General features: G+C 39.2%; 1 protein-coding gene across 1 annotated transcript in view; it reads right to left on the bottom strand.

Annotated features, from left to right (window-relative positions):
* LOC124788817 (ubiquitin carboxyl-terminal hydrolase 34) overlaps positions 1-20,996 on the bottom strand; it is a 518,595-nt gene that overhangs the window by 94,620 nt on the left and 402,979 nt on the right. The window contains exons 38-41 of the mRNA XM_047256101.1: positions 16,527-16,691; positions 7,266-7,448; positions 6,774-6,920; positions 2,151-2,403 (exon numbers count right to left, since the gene is read on the bottom strand). Of these exons, the coding sequence (XP_047112057.1) occupies positions 2,151-2,403; positions 6,774-6,920; positions 7,266-7,448; positions 16,527-16,691 (748 nt within the window). The remainder of the gene's footprint in view (positions 1-2,150; positions 2,404-6,773; positions 6,921-7,265; positions 7,449-16,526; positions 16,692-20,996) is intronic.

Raw genomic sequence — 20,996 nt, 5'->3', positions numbered from 1 at the left:
TGTCAACAATGCCAAACCCATTCTTCCAGTTTTGTGGAGATCAGTTAAAACATTTTGGTAACCACCATACACAAAACTTATGGTAATGTAACAGTGTGTGACAATATTAAAGAGGGCTCCACTTCATATCTGAGACACACCTTCAGAAAGTTTGGAAACTATGCATATGAGATGTGGTTCCCACTTTTGTCAACATGAAGTTCATCAGTCACATCCAAATGCCTTTCTCGACCACTTTCATCATACACACCGGTACGAACAACCTTGAATTTTCTGCACCATTCCCCACAACTCTTATTGCTCATAACATCATCCCATACCCACAACATTTTCAGAGGGTAATCTTAGGTGGCACTGACTCTTTATGCTAGTAGGAAGTGAATTACAGAATGTATCTCGTAACTCGTGGGAGACATGGTGCAACACAACCTTCGAAGTCTCCTTTTCCTACCATGCAAGTGCCATGAAGTGACAAGCATTTGCTAATTTTTAACAGCTATCAGGAGGTAATTTATGAATAGCTCTTGTATATAAATGTGCTCTTGAGAATGTGGTAGCCATAACATTTTGAGTAACATCAGGCAATATTACCTTTCTCAACTACCTAATTACCCTGTATCACCTTAGACAGCCACATAGTTCATAGATTTTTATTTTTACTATCATTATTTTTAAATAATTGCATGGCCATTGCAAACAATTTTTATGTGATTGCATTCAGTACAAATGGCCAAATTCAAAAAAATCTGTGCATTAAAAATTGAGATGTCAGTGCACAAAAAAATTGTTACTTCCTGATATGCTGTAGAAAATGATTAAATAACAATCTAATTGAAGTCAAAATTGTGGTTATGGCAAAGTATCACCTTATATCCATGTAATGATTATCTGATTTTGTATGGTGAGATGTCTACAGCAGCCCATGTGGTACTGATGTATTGCACTGACTTGCCTGCCCTGCAGTAACATCAAAATGAAAATTCACTCGAGATTCAAACGACCTGTCCTTTCCATCTAATCTTCCTCAACCTATGCCTTTCTCCTCCCTGATGGGAGATCTAATAACTCTAGAAGCTAGGATAATTTCCTATACTTTTCCATATATTTTTGTTGGAAGTACTCGATATTTTTAATCCTGAGGATAAGTAACAACCAACAATTCTCTCTCATAATTTTTCACTGTAATTAATGTTTCAACAACAAAAAATACAAATCACACATTTAAAAAGAATCTAAGTGTTCTGTGTGTGAATATAATGAAAATAATAATAATAATAATAATAATGCTGTGAGTGAGACTCTATTATCCGGAAACACAAACAGCAACCTAGTCAGTTGTGATGGAAAATTAGTTTGTGTGTGTTTGGAGAGCAAATGAAGAATTATTCAGACAAGTGCTGTATATGAGAGAATTTCTCCAAAGAAATTTTGGTGTCAGAACATAACATTAGTATGTCTAGCTTAATGCAGAAACTAGCAGAATCATGTTATTTTGCAGATGATTTTTTTTTTTTTAATTTTAAAGATGTATAGTTTCCTGTCTTTAGAAGCAAAAATTTTGCTAGCATGCCTAGCTGTTTTACCGCACAATATTGCAAAATCCTAAAATACGACATTTGATTATTAGATTACACAATATGATGAGTTCAAATCCTCCCTCAACCAACCGAACATACGAATACAAAAATTAATGATACACCATTTCTTACAATAATAATACATGCTGCTATTCTAAATGGAGAAATTGAGGTCTTTCATCAAAGTAGCTGACATTTTTATAACTGAGGGATACCGCATTTGCAGGAAACAATATCAGGCAAGTGAATCAGCTAAAGATGGTGAATTCTAATGGATTAACAGTCATATTTACTAGAGAAAATTGGAGGAACAAAAATTAATTATGTACAGTTTTTAGTCAAGAAACCAACAGTTGAAAGTGAAATACAGCATGTGATAACTGTAGTTGTTACGGGGAAAAAAATCATCAAGCCAGAGTATTATAAATAAAATTTAAATTTGGAAGAACCATTTTTCAAATACATAAATAACTGATATGAAACAAGGTAGTAATCAACCCCCTTACATTTGTATGCGTGTTTACTAAAAGTTTTTTTTTCCATAAAAAGAAGTCTCCTATGATTTATACGTACCAGAACGAACACGCTGGTTATTGTGTCCAAGAAGAAAATGTTCAACCCAGGTATCCATACTCTGAAGCACCCAAGTATGAACAGTTTTATTGCGAGGAGCCTGAACTGCTAGCCAATCCAGTGCACTCTGCGCACAGAACTCGGCAACTTCCCAGATATGCTGCAATATTAGCTGAGTGAAAGGTGGCAGGCCTGTCATGCCACTAGTTGTCTCTATAAGAAGAGTTAAGATCTTGAAGAATGGTTGGCACAACTGTGAAAACAAAATACAATTACAACATGGTTACATATTCCTAGTGAATAGTACACAATTATTTACAACAAAATATGAGTTTTGCTACATAATAATATACGGGGTGAAAAGTATTTAAATTGACAAACTCTGGGAGGTTGTAGGGGACATCAAAACACATATTTTCCCCTAATGTCATTTTTTCCCATGAGGATTCTTTAAACCGTTGGAGGCCATATTACACTCTTCAGTTGTTAGAGGCTGTATTACGATCTTCAGCTGTTAGAGGGCATATTACGTTCTTCAGTTGTAGGCAACTGCTGTCCAGCAGTGTAGTAGTGCATTGTCTCTGTTTACTAATGGAGTGATACACCTGGAGTGAGTACATTGATATGGTTGGTGCGCACTATGTAGCCCACAACAACGGACGAGCTGCACAGTGGGTTTATCAACAACAATACCCTAATCGCCATATCCCGCACCATACGACCTTTGCTGCTGTGTACCAATGTCTGCATGAGACCGGGTCATTTAGCAGATTACTTGGACAGGGACACCCTCGCACAGTAAGAATGCTGCAATTTGAGGAAGCTGTCTTGCAGCATGTGGAACGGGATCTTTCAATCACCACTCGTGCAATTTCATTTAACATGGCGACAAATCAGACGAGTGTAAGAACAGTCCTTCGAGAGCAATTGTTATGTTCATTTCACTTACAACGTGTCCACAACCTGGAACCAGTTGATTATCCACCCAGAGCAGAGTTTTCGCAGTGGTACCTGGAACAGTATGAAATGCATCCTACATTTCCATCCTCTGTGTTGTTTACCGATGAAGCAACGTTCGGGTGTGATGAAGTTTCATCATGCACAATTCGCATGTTTGGAGAGAGGATAACCCACATGCCACAGTTACCAGCACTCATCAAGTGCGGTTCTTCGTTAATGTGTTGGTCAGTGTTGTTGTGGACTATTTAATTGGGCCGTATCTGCTACCTAGGCCATTAAATGGCAGGCACTATTACAATTTTCTCATCAGAGCATTGCTATAATTGCTGGAAGACGTCCCGCTCCCTACAAGACAACGCATGTGGTTCCAACATGACGAGGCGCCGGCACATTTCAGTCATCGTGTGCGTCGATGCCTGGACCGACGGTTCCCAGAAATGTGGATTGGCAGAGGTGGTCCTGTACCATGGCCTGCTCGATCCCCAGATACATCCCCTCTGGACTTTTTTGTGTGGGGAGAGATGCACAACCTTGTTTACGCAACTCCTCTTGCACCAGAAGAGGATCTGGTTGCCTGGATAGTAGCAGCAGCAGAAGAAACAATTCAGGATACTCCTGGGGTTTTTGCCCATATGACAGAACACGATCTGACAGTGTAACCTTTGTTTACGCGTCAATGGAGGTATTTTTGAAAATCTACTGTAACTGAAATTGGGTTGTGTTAATGTGTTGTCTCTTGGTCATAAAATAATGGAAAAGTGTTTGTTTGTTTAATTAATTTGCCGCCAGGGAAATCTTCCTCTACTGGTTTAAATACTCCTCACAGGTAAAAATGACATAAGGGAAAAATATTTGTTTTCATGTCCCCTACAGCCTCCCAGATTTTGTCAGTTTAAATACTTTTCACCCTGTCGAATATATGGTCCATATTTATATTAAGGTATCTCTCTCTCTTTCTCTATTTTTTATGAATAATCTTTTTAAACAACCTGGAACTGAACAGTTACTGAACTAATGCAAGATAATTTGCAATTAGGTAACTTGTTTTCTGCTTTAGAAACAGGCAAAGCAAACAATTTAATATTTTTGCAGCCCAAACTGAAGTAGTGAAACTTATATTTGGTGTGTGTGTGTGTGTGTGTGTGTGTGAGAGAGAGAGAGAGAGAGAGAGAGAGAGAGAGAGAGAGAGAGAGAGAGAGAGTGGGCGTGTGCGTACTGGGGGTGGGGGTGTAGGTTAGAAGATAAACAACAGTTACTGTGTTAAAGATTTACAAGATCATTTTCCTTGAATTCAATTAGTGTAGGATGCATAAAAGTTGGTTTTTCCTGGAGAGACACAATACTTGTATTTTATTTTATTATAGAATGTCTTAATTAAATAATATACACTCCTGGAAATTGAAATAAGAACACCGTGAATTCATTGTCCCAGGAAGGGGAAACTTTATTGACACATTCCTGGGGTCAGATACATCACATGATCACACTGACAGAACCACAGGCACATAGACACAGGCAACAGAGCATGCACAATGTCGGCACTAGTACAGTGTATATCCACCTTTCGCAGCAATGCAGGCTGCTATTCTCCCATGGAGACGATCGTAGAGATGCTGGATGTAGTCCTGTGGAACGGCTTGCCATGCCATTTCCACCTGGCGCCTCAGTTGGACCAGCGTTCGTGCTGGACGTGCAGACCGCGTGAGACGACGCTTCATCCAGTCCCAAACATGCTCAATGGGGGACAGATCCGGAGATCTTGCTGGCCAGGGTAGTTGACTTACACCTTCTAGAGCACGTTGGGTGGCACGGGATACATGCGGACATGCACTGTCCTGTTGGAACAGCAAGTACCCTTGCCAGTCTAGGAATGGTAGAACGATGGGTTCGATGACGGTTTGGATGTACCGTGCACTATTCAGTGTCCCCTCGACGATCACCAGTGGTGTACGGCCAGTGTAGGAGATCGCTCCCCACACCATGATGCCGGGTGTTGGCCCTGTGTGCCTCGGTCGTATGCTGTCCTGATTGTGGCGCTCACCTGCTCGGCGCCAAACACGCATACGACCATCATTGGCACCAAGGCAGAAGCGACTCTCATCGCTGAAGATGACACGTCTCCATTCGTCCCTCCATTCACGCCTGTCGCGACACCACTGGAGGCGGGCTGCACGATGTTGGGGCGTGAGCGGAAGACGGCCTAACGGTGTGCGGGACCGTAGCCCAGCTTCATGGAGACGGTTGCGAATGGTCCTCACCGATACCCCAGGAGCAACAGTGTCCCTAATTTGCTGGGAAGTGGCGGTGCGGTCCCCTACGGCACTGCGTAGGATCCTACGGTCTTGGCGTGCATCCGTGCGTCGCTGCGGTCCGGTCCCAGGTCGACGGGCACGTGCACCTTCCGCCGACCACTGGCGACAACATCGATGTACTGTGGAGACCTCACGCCCCACGTGTTGAGCAATTCGGCGGTACGTCCACCCGGCCTCCCGCATGCCCACTATACGCCCTCGCTCAAAATCCGTCAACTGCACATACGGTTCACGTCCACGCTGTCGCGGCATGCTACCAGTGTTAAAGACTGCGATGGAGCTCCGTATGCCACGGCAAACTGGCTGACACTGATGGTGGCGGTGCACAAATGCTGCGCAGCTAGCGCCATTCGACGGCCAACACCGTGGTTCCTGGTGTGTCCGCTGTGCCGTGCGTGTGATCATTGCTTGTACAGCCCTCTCGCAGTGTCCGGAGCAAGTATGGTGGGTCTGACACACCGGTGTCAATGTGTTCTTTTTCCCATTTCCAGGAGTGTATGTCTGTTAGGAAGTGATTTTCAGAAATTAAGACCAGTTAAGACCTGGAAATTCAATTTAGGATCTGAGAATCTACCATGTTTTCCCTTAATATACTTCCAGCATCGGCAGCGTGAAACCTTGTTGCTACAATATAAAACACAGCAATCAGTTCCTTGATGAAATCCACCTTTTCATTTGAAAATACATTTAGTTATGAGTCAAAATCCTGTAATTTGTGATAGTATCTTGTTTATAAATCTACTTTTCTACTTTATGCCTGAAACAATCATATTCTATTTTGATAGCTTCTGAACTTGTCTATACTCTCAAGAAATCTCATCTCAATGGGAATTTTTAAGTGTTTATGACCATTTAGCCTGTATGCCATGAGTGGCTACTGGTTTCCTTTTCAAGTGATAGTGAAGGTGCTACAATAGATTCATTAAAAATACAACAAAAGTTCAATAAGTTATCTCATCCGCAAAAACTAATAGGAATAAAAGTGAAGAAGCAAACATTATTAGTGTGTTCAAAACATCAACAGCATCAAACATGAAAACTTATCTTTTGTCTTTAACAGTTAGCTTTGGGGAAATATATTTATCATTCATTTGATTTCTGATGGAGAAGAGACATATCTGACCAAACAAGATTTAACTGACTATATGTAACACAAAAAATTACTACAATGACTTTAAAATGGCACACACAGAAACAGTTAGTGAAGAAATGAATAAAAACTCTTACAATGGTATTAGCAGGTGGTTTTTCAATATAGCATGCAAACTTTTAATTGAAGTTATTGACACATGTACTGAAAACATAACTCAAGCAGTTTTAGATACTATTGTTTCCTGATCTTCTACTCTACCTCAGAATGCTTCGTTATGGCCTGGAAAATCATAGCTACAATGTGGACAGCAAGCCTCTCATTCCAGCGGCAGAGAGCATAGATCAGATTTCGTGTCTGGTGGAGGTTAATAGCATCTTTGATCTGCTGATATAGAAATGGAAACCCCTGCACAAAGCCACACATTGAGATTATTATTATTCATGCCACAGAAATGACAATATCTTATGAAACTCATTTACAATAAGTAATAGCATCTAATGAAACTCATGTACAACAATGAATGAAAAAGCTGGTGAGCAGAAAACACACTATGTATGATCACTGATCAGCTATGGCAATTAAATATAACAATTTGGTACATTACTAAGTGGTTTAAAATTTCTGTATGGTGCAGTAACATTAATTTTTGAATGTTACACTCCATGATTTTCGGAAAATTAAATCACTGGCACAGTAACGAACATAGCCAGTAAAATCATTTCACACATAAAATGATTAATTAATAATTACCTTTCCACCTGCAATAGCATTTAAATCAGATGTAGATAGCTTTAGCAGATGATCAGAGCCCCTTGACTTTTCTGCAAGTATGGCAACCAAGCTGATCATCTTTTCAAGAGAGGCGGGTTTGTATTTGTCTGTTGGCAATGGTATCACTTCTTCTTCATCTTCCTCTTCACTCACCACTTCCACCTTTTAACAATGAAACAATACTAAAAAGTTAATTTACAATAATTAGACATTAATATGTCTCAACTTCTAAACAAGACAAGGACTACACCAATATCAAAAGGGTTATGAACATAAGCACTCCAACATTAAAAGTTACAGATAGCACATAAAAATACCTAAATATAAGGCCCATTCAAACAATAATAGCTGACATGCTGAATAGGGAGAAAAATGAATAAATTAAAAAATCCGTATCTCTCAACAAGTTCATCTATATGCTTATTAGTCAACACTAAGCAATTTTAATATAATAGAAAATCTTTTATCGAGCCAGCTGTAGAAAATTTATCAGTTATGCAAAGAAGTTCCAACTTCTCCATTTCACTGGATTGTTGGGATACTATCAAGTTTGTGAAGGGTGAATTAGTTTTTATCAGCAGTGGAAATGTTGCAATTGTATTAGAACAATCCAAACGACTTCTTTATCTGTCTGGGTTGGCCTGATACAGCTGCAACATTTCTGCTGCTGCCGAAAACAAATCACCACACATACTATACTTTGTCGATGAGCAGCATGCATGTGCGTGTGGTGCATGTTAACTGGTGTCAGTGCTCCTGACCCCATTTGCAATTGGTCATGAGTTGATGGTGGCTTCTATTTCTAGTAATAAAGTCCTAAGTGTTTCTTCATCTACTAGCTAGTTTCCCAGAGCCTTCCTGAAGCAACATTTAGTTGTATGTACCACACATTCCCACCAGCCTCCTCACCAAGCCACCCATGGTATAATAAACTATACGAGACACCTTGGTGAATGAAGTGCTGACTTGTCCTCGCACCCCCAAAGAAATGAACAAAGTCTTTCAGTTCTGTGTTTGCTGTTTGAAACATTTTTGTGTTATCTGAATAAATATTATTTGATAATCCTCTCTTGCAGTAAATTTTCTGAAGGCCATCAAAAATTTATTCGAGCTCTTACCTAACACAAGTTTGAGGTGGATAGTTCTTGTTGTAGCAAATACTTTTGGAACAGGTTTTGGCAAGTTTGACGAGAAGTGGTCCTGTGAAATCTAAGCCTGTTATCGCAAATGGCTTAATGAATTTAATGCAGTCAGATTGTGGAGGTTCTATCTCACACCTGCGGACACCTATGTCTATCTTACAAGGAAGGCACATATGTATGACGCCTTTCACAGTAATTTGTAGTTTGATAAATTGCACAAACCGAGAAGAGTCGCTGATATTGCAATTTTTGATTATTGGTTTTTTTCAACCCCCAATAACACAACAGTTGCACCAAAGAAGAACTGTGAATGATGCAGTGATCCACAACTGGACTGCAATTCTGATGCTGAACATCTCACATTTTTTCATCTGGTGAAAAAGTAATTGTAAAGTGTCTAGCACAAGCCTGCTTTACTCCTTCCACAAGCATTAGAGTAGACTCAGATTCTCATTACCAAATCACGGATGACGTAATCTTGCCAGAACCAGCTCCGATTAGAGTCACATTAGAGTAGCTCCAATTAGAGCCACATCAGAACAGCTCCAATTAGAGCCACATACGAATCTATAACCAAAAACTCTCTTATGTTATTTGAGACTTGTGCATGAACAACATACTGTTGGAAAGAGCAAACTCTGGGCTTTACAGGGGTCCTGCTAGGTAGCAGCAGTGTGCGCCCACTTCAGTTCTAGTAAAAATGGTGTCGGGAAACAGAAAGCGTTTTGTGTTCTACATTTTGTGCAATGCAGGTCAAAAATAACTGTTCACTGTGACTTTCGTTGTATGTATGGATGTATGGTGCAGATCCTCCTACAGCACAGAGCATTAGACGATGGCATGAACAATTCCAAGAAACAAGTTGTTTGTGTAAAGGCAAATTACCAGGCCATCCCTGAGTGTCTGACACTCTGCCATAAAACAGAACACCGTTACAGGAAGAACATATATCGATATGCTTGAGAACTTTCTTCCCCACAGTTGGAGACTGATTTGAATTACATCATTTACCAAGAGGATGGGACACCATCACACCAACATCTGGAAGTGTGCGAATTTTTAAATCAAAGATTTACTGAATGATGAATTGGTCACACTGGACCAAATGATTCAGCCCTGCTTTACTGGCCTCCAAGGTCACCAGACCTGCCTGTGTGTGATTATTTCTTGTGGGGATTTATAAGAGATTCTGTTCATGTGCCTCTGTTACCAATAACAATAACAATGAATGAACTGAGATATTGCATACCAGCAGTTGTTGAAGCTGTAATTCAAGACATGCTTGGTGCAGTGTGGGAACAATTTCAATACTGAATTGACATATGTCGTGTATCTCAAGGGGGGCATTTTGAACACCTATGAAAAGGTATCAGAATTTTTTTTTTTTTTTGAGTTTCCCATTCATCAAAAAACAAAAGTCACTGTATATGTTTATTAGTTTCAGAAATATAGATGTGCCAAATCGATTTTTTTTTAAATTTTATTTCATTTTATTTTATTTTTTATACACACTGTATTTCTTTGGTTTCCTTTACGACTTGCTCCAGTATAGATTGAATAACACGGGGAATAGGTTAGAACCCTGCCTCACTTCCTTCTCGACCGTTGCTTCCCTTTCACACCCTTCAATTATAATAGATGCCATCTAGTTTCTGTACAAATTGTAAATAACTTTCTGCCCTTTGTACTTTATCCCCACTTTCTTCAGAGTTTCAAAGAGTGTATTCCAGTCAACACTGACAAAACTTTCTCTAAACCTACAAATGTTTTAAAAGTAGGTTTGTATTTCTTTAATCTACTTTCATATGTGAATGAAAGGGTCAGTATCTCCTCTTGTATGCCTACATTTCTTCATAAAGCAAATTGACCTTCTGCAATGTCGGCTTGTGCCAGTGTTTCCATTCTTCTGTAAGAAAGTCATATCAGTGTTTTGCTAGCATGACTTATTAAACTGATAATTCGGTAATACTCACACCCAACGTCCTTACCTTATTTGGAATTGGTATTATTACATTCTTTTTGAAGTCTGGAAGTATTTTCCCTGTCTCATATACCTTACACACCAGATAGATTAATTTTTTCTTGGCTGGCTCTCCAAAGGATTCCTATAATTCTAAGGGAATATCATCTATCCCAAGGGCCTTTTTTCCACTTGGGTCTTTCACAAGTCTGTGAATTTCTTCTCACAAAATCACATTTTCGAATTGATCTTCCTCTTCCCTTTCTATAATATTACCTTCAAGCTTATTTCCCTTGCATGGCACTTCATATATATTTCTTCCATTTTTCAGTTTTCCTTTCTTGGCTTAGTACTGGCTTGGTATCTGAGCTCCTGATATTCATACAGCTCCTTCTCTTTTCTCCATAGGTCTCTTTTAATTTTCCCCTTTGGCAGCATCTATCTTTCACCTTGTCATGCATGAATGTTTAGAGTGGTTACAAATATCACAGCTCAGATAACTTAACCAAGCAATAGCCTTTGTAAAACAGGCCTCCATGAAGTTTTCTGTCCCCTTGTTATTGTGCATTCACTTATAAGGTGTTTTGCTTTTTGGTCCATTGCATCACACTCGCATTCTGGACAGTGCACAATACCTCTTTCATGAATAGCTGCTTTGCATCTTTGCAGCTGGATGCTTGTATGTATTAAGAGTCAGAGTTTGACAGACATTTGTATTATATTTTTGTTCTTGGGCTTCCACAGCCAGTGTCAGCTTGAGTAAAATCATTTTGGTTATTAGACCACGTCATTATGAAAAACTGAAACAACTAAAATGTTGCAGTTTCAACTGACTTCTCAGTGATCCTCTTCAGGGCAACAAATTGCTGGATTCTGGTGATGGTCTTCCCCTATACACTGTCTTATTCTGGTTGTAAGGGACTACAGACATCACTTTCTGGGATAGGACAATTCATAGTAAAGATTGTTATGGAGGAGTGGCTGTATGGTAGCTGTGCTATTCTGGCAGGTGATTGATAGGTAATAATGAATCAGCAGCTTGTACTCAAGGACAGTGTTTTCCATCAGCAAGACATTGATGCCACACAGCAGTTTTCTTATGGACATTGGTTTGTACTGTTGAACTAGGGACACAAGCAAATTTTGTTGGCCGAACATATGTGGTCGGATAGAATGGTATCACTGGCAGCCAAATCGATGCTAACTTATAGCCATCATACCTGTTGATGCTGATAGGGCATTTAATTATTTCACTAGCCTCTTATTTTTTGGTGCTGAATCCACAGTTGCCGACCAAGCACTAGAGGTTCTTGAAAATCAGTAGATCGGTGCAATCCTGGTGGTTTTGAGCTACAGCTGATATGTTGTCCTATTCATATATAGCTTCCGTGCTCTGACATGCGAGTTCTGATTGCTCTCGGTTTCACAACATAAACTTCGTCACATTCAAATCAAAGCCCATAGATATCTGCTGCATGGAGACTAACTACAGAATACTTCATTGGGCATCAACAGATCTTGGATCTTCAGGCCACTTGGAACATTGGTTTAATTCTTCTGTGGCACAGTATCTTGCCTACACAGTCACCGATACTTCTCAAATAAGGTTAGCGAGCAACAGGAAGAGGTTCTTTGTTTGTTTCATTTTCACTATACCTCAGTGTTCACAATATGTTTTAGTTAACGTACATCCATTCCCATGAAAAGTTATCCAGATCTTGTTTTATTATGTTGGCGGTTGTCAGCATCACTAATCAAGCGAGCTAAGGTTGCCTAGCAGCAAACTAGAACATACAGTGCATAAGAAATTGATGCACACCATTAGGTATTTACATGTGGAGTTACACCACCACTGAGCACTAAAGAATGCTGTGCTATGTACACAGATAGTGAAAGCTGCAGGATAACACTACCTCTGGTACAAGCTAGTGGTTTGTTATTGACTACAAATCACTTGTCAGGATAGCACAGGCAATAACCTACCATACAGCCATTGCTCAACAGCAATCTTCATTTTAAACTGTCCAATAGGCACCCAGAATGTGGCATCAGTAGCCAGATGACAACTGAAAGAAGGCAGCATACAGAAAAAGAACATCACCAGACTCCAGCAGTTAGTCACCCTGAAGCAGACCACTGCAATGTTGGTAAAAATGTCAGCATTTTTGTTTTTCTAATGTTTCATAACGACTTGCCTAATACCCAAAATGATTTTATTCACATCATATTTGCTGCACTACATTAAATTATTTTGTTCTTTGTTGTACGCTATGTGTCTCACTTTATTTTCCAGACTTGTCTGGCAAAGAATTACAATTTTAATCTTCATCATAATCAGTAATTTGACTTTACTGATAGCTAATAGCTTCCTTTTGGCTTTTCCATGCATTAAGGTCTTCAGCCAAAAACACTGATGTTGCTCCTGGTTATTTTAATGTCATCTACCCACTTTCCATTAAACCATGATTTCTGTCTTTATTGTGTCTGTAAATTAAGAGCAAAACTTCCTTGGCCCATCTAGTATCCTTCCAGCTGGTCACATGTCTCTCCCATTTACATTTCAAGCAATGGAAACTCCAAGTAGAAATCTCAACAATGTAGGAAAATATAACTCTTCAGGCTTTCCCGGCGATCTAATGACATCTCGGGTTGTCGGGTGTACTGCCGGATATCAGTGTCGTACTTGCACGATATTTCGGTCACGTAACTCGTAACCTTCATCAGGTGCGACCTGAGACTGCTCCTCGAGTGGACCTGGTCCATTATTTATGCCTATGGCCTTCCCCCTCCACCAACTGCCAGGCGCACCAGACCGAAGATGGAACACCCAGAAGTGGGACTGGTGGGCGCGGACCGCAGAGGGAACATCCAGAACCGCAGCGGACAAAAAACGGAGCGGCAATGCTCCAACAGGTCGTGGCGAGCGGGCGCGGAGCGCAGGGGGAACGCTTGGTACCCCAGACCGTAGAGGAAACCCCCAGGAGCGGGTTTGGTGGGCGCGGACCGCAGAGGGAACACCTAGAACCGCAGTGGATGGAAAACGGAGCAGCAACGCTCCAGCAGGTCGCAGGGAATGGGTGCGGACCACAGAGGAAGCGCCTGCAGCCGTTGGTGGAGGGGGAAGGCCATAGGCATAAATACTGGACCAGGTCCACTTGAGGAGCAGTCTCAGGTCGCACCTGATGAAGGTTACGAGCTACGTGACCGAAATATCGTGCAAGTACGACGCTGATATCCAGCAGAACACCCGACAACCCAAGATGTCATTAGGAAAATATAGACTGCTACTTACCATAAAGAAGACACATCAAGTTGCAGACAGGCACAATTAAAAGACATTTACATATAGGTTTCAGACACAGCCTTCATCAGTAAAAAAAAAACCACACACACACACACACACACACACACACACACACACACACACACACACACGCCATTCACACACACAAGCAAGCACACCTCACGCTCACATGACTGCTAACTCCAGCATCTCAAGCCAGAATGCAGCTATCACATGCGATGAAAGCAGGTATCTGGTGGGGAAGTGGAAGGGGAAGGGATAATAGTGTATGAGTGGGAAGAGGCTGTGGCCAAAAGCTTTATGTAAGTGTCTTTTAATTGTGCCTATCTACTACTTGATGCGTCTTCTTTACGGTAAGTAGCAATACGTTTCCATTTCATTGAATTGCAGTCACAATTGCAGATTCGATTCTAGTTTTTTCCATGATACTTGATGCAGAGAAATGGAAATGGGACAGATGGAAGAAAAGTAAGTGAACTGTTTATCATTACATTTCCTGACAGATTCAAACAGTGTTCCGGACCAAGACTCGAACTTGGGACCTTTGCCTTTCACAGCCAAGTGCTCCACCAACCAAGCTATACAAGCACGACTCACAATCCATTCCCGTAGCTTCAATTCTGCCAGTACCTCATCTACCTTCCAAATTTCACAGAAGCTCTCCTGCAAAACATATCCAAGGCTGTGGCTAAGCCACGTCTCTGCAATAAGCTTTCTTCCAGGAGTGCTAGTTCTGCAAGGTTGGCATGAGAGCTTCTGTGAAGTTTGGAAGATAGGAGATGAGGAACTGGCAGAACTGAAGCTGTGGGTAGGGATCGTGAGTCATACTTGGGCAGCTCAGTTGGTAGACCACTTGCACACAAAAGGCGAAGGGCCCGAATTCAAGTCATGGTCCGCCGCACAGTTTTAATCTGGCACGAAGTTTCATATCGGTGCACACCCCCCTGCAGAGTGAAAATTTCATCCTGGAACTGTTTATTATTTTATTTATTTATTTATACGTCAAGTTCCATAGGACCACATTGAGGAGCAAATCTCCAAGGTCAAGGAACGTGTCAGTACGGAAATTACAACAAAAAGTAATAACAGATAAAAATAAAATGTTTATGGACCCAAAAAAAGTCAAGCCATAAGTTTCAGTAAACACAGTCAACAATATAACATAAGAATCAGCTTAATTTTTCAAGGAACTCCTCAACAGAATAGAAGGAATGACCCACGAGGAAACTCTTCAGTTTCGATTTGAAAGTGCGTGGATTACTGCTAAGGAATCACCATAACTGTTAATACGCTTATCCCACTGTGAAACATGACACGGAAAAATGTTTGCAGTTGCCTATGGAACTATGACCGCACCCAGGTGTGCACCTCTCTGTCCAAAGCAAATCAATGCCCATGTATATCTCTCTTCAGGGATACAAAAACGAGGAAATTGCATGGGGAGATACTGGAAACATAGGGAGGATGTGCAAGAGCTTCCCACTGAAACTCTTGCAGTGTACTCTGAACAACCCACAACAGGTTGGGGGGCTAGAATGTTGTCAAGGCTATTTTGACTATGCTGCAGAAAGTTCACTGGGGAGCACTTACACACACAGTCCTATTCTCTCCCCATACGATTTCCACATTTTTGAGCCCTGAAGAAGACATCAGTGGATATCGATTTGCTTTGGACGAAGGGGTACATATCTGGGTACAATTGCAACTGAAAACATATTTCCATAAAGGCACTGACTGTCTTGTCTCGCAGTAGAATAAATGTTTTTACAGTTATGGTGATTACTTCTAAAACAATAAACAGTTTACTTACTTCTTTTCCATCTGTATCATTTTCACTTGATTGCCCCTTGTATATTTGTTTGTTTTGCTATTTAGCTTAGTAATTCCCAATATGCATCTTATCACTTTCTGCCAGGCACCCCTCACTCTCTAAATGCTTTTCAAGTTAAAACGCCATGTCTCATTCTTGTATGTAAAGACTATTGCATGATGGTCATTAACTTTATGTTTCAAACTCATGGGAATTTGGTTTTGAAAGTTCTATTTAGTTTTCCAAAAGCGCTACAGACCACTGGTTGATAACTGTTTGTTTCTGAAGACAACATCTTTGTTTACAAAACATGACAGTTTATGTGTGATGTGTATGACAGAGAAAGGAATCTGTGACCACTGGCACACCAAAATTTTAATACAACACACCCATGTCATACTAACACATGTAAATCGACCTGATGAAGGTTTAAGCCTTCGAAACGCATTATGGATAAAAATAAACAGTGACTGGTACAAATTTGTTGTTTCATTTGATGTCAATAACAGTAAAGCCTAACCTAACATATTCACATTTAAAGTTAATCTGTTTGTTTCTTCTGTTGTCAACTGGATTCACCTTCAAATGTTCTAACAAAAGAAACTTATCAACTGGTTCTGTAACTTCACTGCTAATATGTATTATTTTCTGTTCAGTGCAATGATTGCACATTATTTCTTTACTCAAAGCATTTTTATATCTTCTATCAGCCTTCTGGAGATATGAATAGTCCTGTCACAAGTTTATTTACGGAAACTGAAAGAACAGAACCTTCCTTCCTCTCATATTTTTTTTTAAAAAGAGTGATCTCTCAATTCAAAAACCTGACACTGAGTGAAAACCTTGTTAATTCTCAGTAAATACATCTTAAACATTTACAGAGTTAAGTATGTTTCACTTTTGAATTCTTTTAAAATTTTATTATTTGGGTATTAAATGTAGCGGGGAAGCACTGAGCTGTCTTACAATAAATGACTAGCATTTGCTACAGTTGGGTGTGGAAAGAAGAGGAGGAGATACTTACGTATTCCTGCTGTGACTTCTGACCTAAGTAGAAGCTCACCATCATTGAAATAGCTTGTACAGAGAGAAGAAACTGACTTTCTTCTTCCCCCATTTTGATGAATTCATTAAAGAAACTGAAGTATTCTGTCAGATTCTTCAAATGTGCCTTAGCACCATGTTCCATCTGTAAATAAATCATCATTAGTTAATAAAAATCACAATATATGCTAAGTAATTTACATACAAAAATTATTTAAAAAAAGGCAGCTTATTTGAGGGAATTATGTCCACCAGTTTTCTGGTGCCTAACTTTATAGATGTCAATTAGTTGTGCAACTGTAATGTTCACTGCAGTTCAAAGTTTGAAGATGAGGGCGAGATAGGCATAAAAGAATTAACAGCAAAAAATTCGCCACAAATTTGATACTACAGCTCATATCGTGGTTATCATATGATATGCACTGATATACAACAATTGATTTTTGTCTACCCTGTCTTGAAGCAATGAAATCGTTTGCTTAAATTGATTCCATATTTCTAGAAGGCTTTTGACACTGTACCACACAAATGGCTTATAGTGAAATTGCGTGCTTATGGAATATTGTCTCAGTTATGTGACTGGATATGTAATTTCCTGTCAGAGAGGTTACAGTTCGTAGTAACTGATGGAAAATCATCAAGTAAACCAGAAGTGATTTCTGGCATTCCCCAAGGTAGTGCTACAGGCCTTCTGCTGTTCCTCATAATGATTTAGGAGGCAATCTGAGCAGCCGTCTTGGGTTGTTTGCAGATGGTTCTATGGTTTACCGTGTTCTAAAGTCATCAGATGATCAAAATGCATTGCAAAACAATTTGGCCAAGATATCAGTAGGGTGCAAAAAGCAACAATTGACTATAATTAATGAAAAGTGTGAAGTCATCCTTGCAAGTACTAAAAGGAATCCACAAAATTTCGGTTACACAGTAAGTCACACAAATCTACATGCTGTAAACTAAACTACATAATTAGTGATTTTGAATAACTTACATTGGAACAATTACACAGATAATATTGTGGGTAAAGCACACCAAAGACTTTAATTTATTGGCAGAGCACTAGAAAATGTAACAGGTGTACTAAAGAGACTGCCTACACTACACTTGACCATCCTCTTCTGGAGTACTACCGAATGGTTTGGGATCTACATCAGATAGGACTCATGGAGATCATCAAACAAGTTCAAAGGAGCTGGTGGTAGTCATTAAAATAAAGTCGTTTTTTGTTGTGCCAGGACCTTCTCATGAAATTTCAATCATCAGCTTTCTCCTCGGAGTGTGAAGACAGTTTGTTGGCACCTATCTACATATGGGAAAATGATCATAATAACAAAATAAGAGAAATCAGAGTTAGCACAGAAAGCTTTTTTTCCTGCACACTGTTCAATAGTAGAATGGTACAGACGTAGCTGTTTTAAGGTTCTTCGATGAACTTTCTGCAAGTCACTTAATCGTGAATTGCGGAGTAATCACATAGATGCAGAAAAAAAGGAAGAAATATATTAACAAATAGAATGAACAAAAATCTGTGCTGATCATCATGACACCTCATCTGTCTACGGAAACCTTTTACCGATTTTGTAACAGGTGAAGACTCATTCAAAAAAACAAAACTGTAATCAGGGACCAATGACCTAGCAGTTTGGTCCCTTCCCCCCTCTTTTAAACCAACCAATGAAAACTGTAATAAATAAAAATGAATTGCACAACAAAATGGGAAAAAGCTCATTTAGTAGTTCCTACTCATTCTGAACATTTCTATTGGGGTATTTAGATGTTGGGATAACTAACTTTATTAATGACAGCAGAAGTATAATATTTCAAGTGGAAATATATTTTGTCAGCACATTTACAATGTTGTTGTTCTGAAACGTGTAAATAGTTTGGTTAGTAAAATCTGACTCTATGACTCAGTACTCCTCATTTAACTGCCAGAAAATTTTATGTAAAGAATATGGTTCATAATGAAATACTTTTACAGTAATTTATTAATCATTTGAACTTAACCATATGTTTCTCTCTCATAGGTGTCTTCAATGAATACTGACATGATGAAATGTATCAGTTATGCTGCACACCAATAACAAACAACCTGGAGTCTGTGTAAGAGAGAAGCTATACATCACTCATTCTAGTGAAAGTAACAGTATGAATTTCATTGTGACATAAGAGACTGAAATGCCTACAAGTATATTATGCAAGACTGAATAACAATAATGGAAATCCCTGAATGGAACAATGTGAAACATTAAGGGAAAGGGAACCACTCACCTTTAGCAGACCGAAGTGTGAAGCATAGAAACACCCAACAGAAAATACTATTAACACAAGCTTTTGAACTTTTACTCTTTTTCTAGAGAAAGTACACACATTCATAAACACAACAACGCAGGCACGTAAACGCACATGGCCACAGGAGTGTGCGTTTGGGTGTCTGTGTTGTTGTGTGTATGTTTACTAGGTAAACAGCTAGTGTGAATAGTGATTCCTGGTAGGTGTTTACACACTCCACACATCAGTTCGTTAAATGTAAGTGGTTGGCTTTCCCTTATTTTGTGTTTCATGAGACTGAAATGCCAAAAATATATTATAAGAGGAATATCACTGTTAAACTTCACCTACCATTTATTTAATGTGAAAAACATTTGGGACTATTATTGCCCCTAAGTTGTGGATTCCTAGACTATCATGAGTATTGCTGTTGATAAAACAAAAATGAGTGATATAAATATGATCATAAGATCGGTGGTGAAAGAGTATAAGCACAAGGTTTGTCAGCTATTTTGGGCCTAGAATTCTGAATCAAGTCAAACAACAAACTACGCATAGTCGTACTCAAACTATCTCCAAGCTCCATTTTCTGTACTCTCTCTTATTTTTGCAACAATTTACACTTTCCTGTCTGGAGCAATGATTTGCACATCACATGAAAGATTTGGCAAATTCTTTCATAGTGACAAAGTATTAGCATGATTACTCTTGTTTATTTAGGGATGCAATTTAAGTTTGCATTTTAACTAGTTTTTCACTCTGTAAGGTAAGCCATTTCTTTGATATCCTACTCCTTATGGTAGGACAAAGCAATGGCAGCCGTAAGACTCACTGTGTATGGTCCATCTTTTTACTTTGTGTACACTGTCAAAATGGGGAATCAAAATTTAGGTCCAGTTGAGACTGTGGGGTACTTAGATAGTTACATTTTATTACTGTCATTAATAAAAACTGACAACATGGAAATAGGCAGAAGTAGCACACCTGTAACATTAGACTACAGTGTTAATGGTACGCTAAATGACTCTTGCCCTTCCAAAGAAATATCTAAGTGTAATGCTTATATTAACCATGGAATGGAGTGAGCAACTCACAACAGTGAGTTGTACGGAAGGTGAAATGGCTGGCTATGTTTTACTGGGAAAGTATTGGGATAGTGCAACGAAGCTATAAAGAGTTCACATGTACTTGAATATTGTTCAATTACTCATTGAGTGCATGTGATATACATCATGTTAAGAGGTATGTGGTTATACTTATCAAGAGTGTTACAGAGCTTAGATGGGAATCGTTGGCGGTAAAGGTACAACCGTTTGACAAGACACTATTCAGAAAATTTAGAGTACCAGCATCTTCAAGATTACAAAATGAATCTACTACCTCCAATATTCATCTCATGTAAGGACAAAACGGGAAGATTACGGATCCTAAACAGAGGTATACATACAACAATTTCCATAGCAAACTGATAACTGTTAATACTGTTGAAATATGAGATAACTAACTGATACAAAATTTCAGGCATTCTCAGAGAAACTACTAATGACGAAAGTTTGGAGTTTGCAGCTGAGTTAATGTTATTATTTTATATGTTCTTTGAACAAGCTGCCTGGTGTCATCTTAAGATGTGGCGAGCACAGCTATGAATACAGTAATGTCATAAATTTGTCCAGATACTGATTTGCACTAAAGAACTGAAGTGCAGTAATTTGCATGTGCTATTGCACAGCATAATGTTGTCAATAGTGAAACTTTATGGCCACATTTTTTGTTGTTGCACTAAAGAACTGAAGTGCAGTAATTGGCATGAGCTATTGTAATGTTAATAGTGAAACTTTAAGGCCACATTTTTTGTTGTTGTTATTGCACAGATAGCAAACATATCAGTAATTTTAAATTAACTTTGAAGAAAAAGAAAACAGGCTAAATTAACCCCTTAACTTAAAACTCTGTGTTATCTCATTTTTATTATTTTGACAGAAATTTAAAATCCTGAGTATACTTGGACAATTTAAGATATCTGAAAAAATAAAACCTCACTTATATCCATTTCAGCATGGATAGTTAAGTGTTCGGCTGCTAGAGAGCATCTTGTACTATATTTTTAGACTGGCTGTTGTGTTTTGATTGAGGTGGCTGCCACTTGATATCATCTTTACTGTGTGCAGTTTTGGATACTTGA

This window comes from Schistocerca piceifrons, chromosome 1, assembly GCF_021461385.2.
Source record: "Schistocerca piceifrons isolate TAMUIC-IGC-003096 chromosome 1, iqSchPice1.1, whole genome shotgun sequence".
Taxonomy (NCBI): Eukaryota; Metazoa; Arthropoda; class Insecta; order Orthoptera; family Acrididae; genus Schistocerca; species Schistocerca piceifrons.
This window is presented reverse-complemented; position numbering and strand designations above follow the sequence as displayed.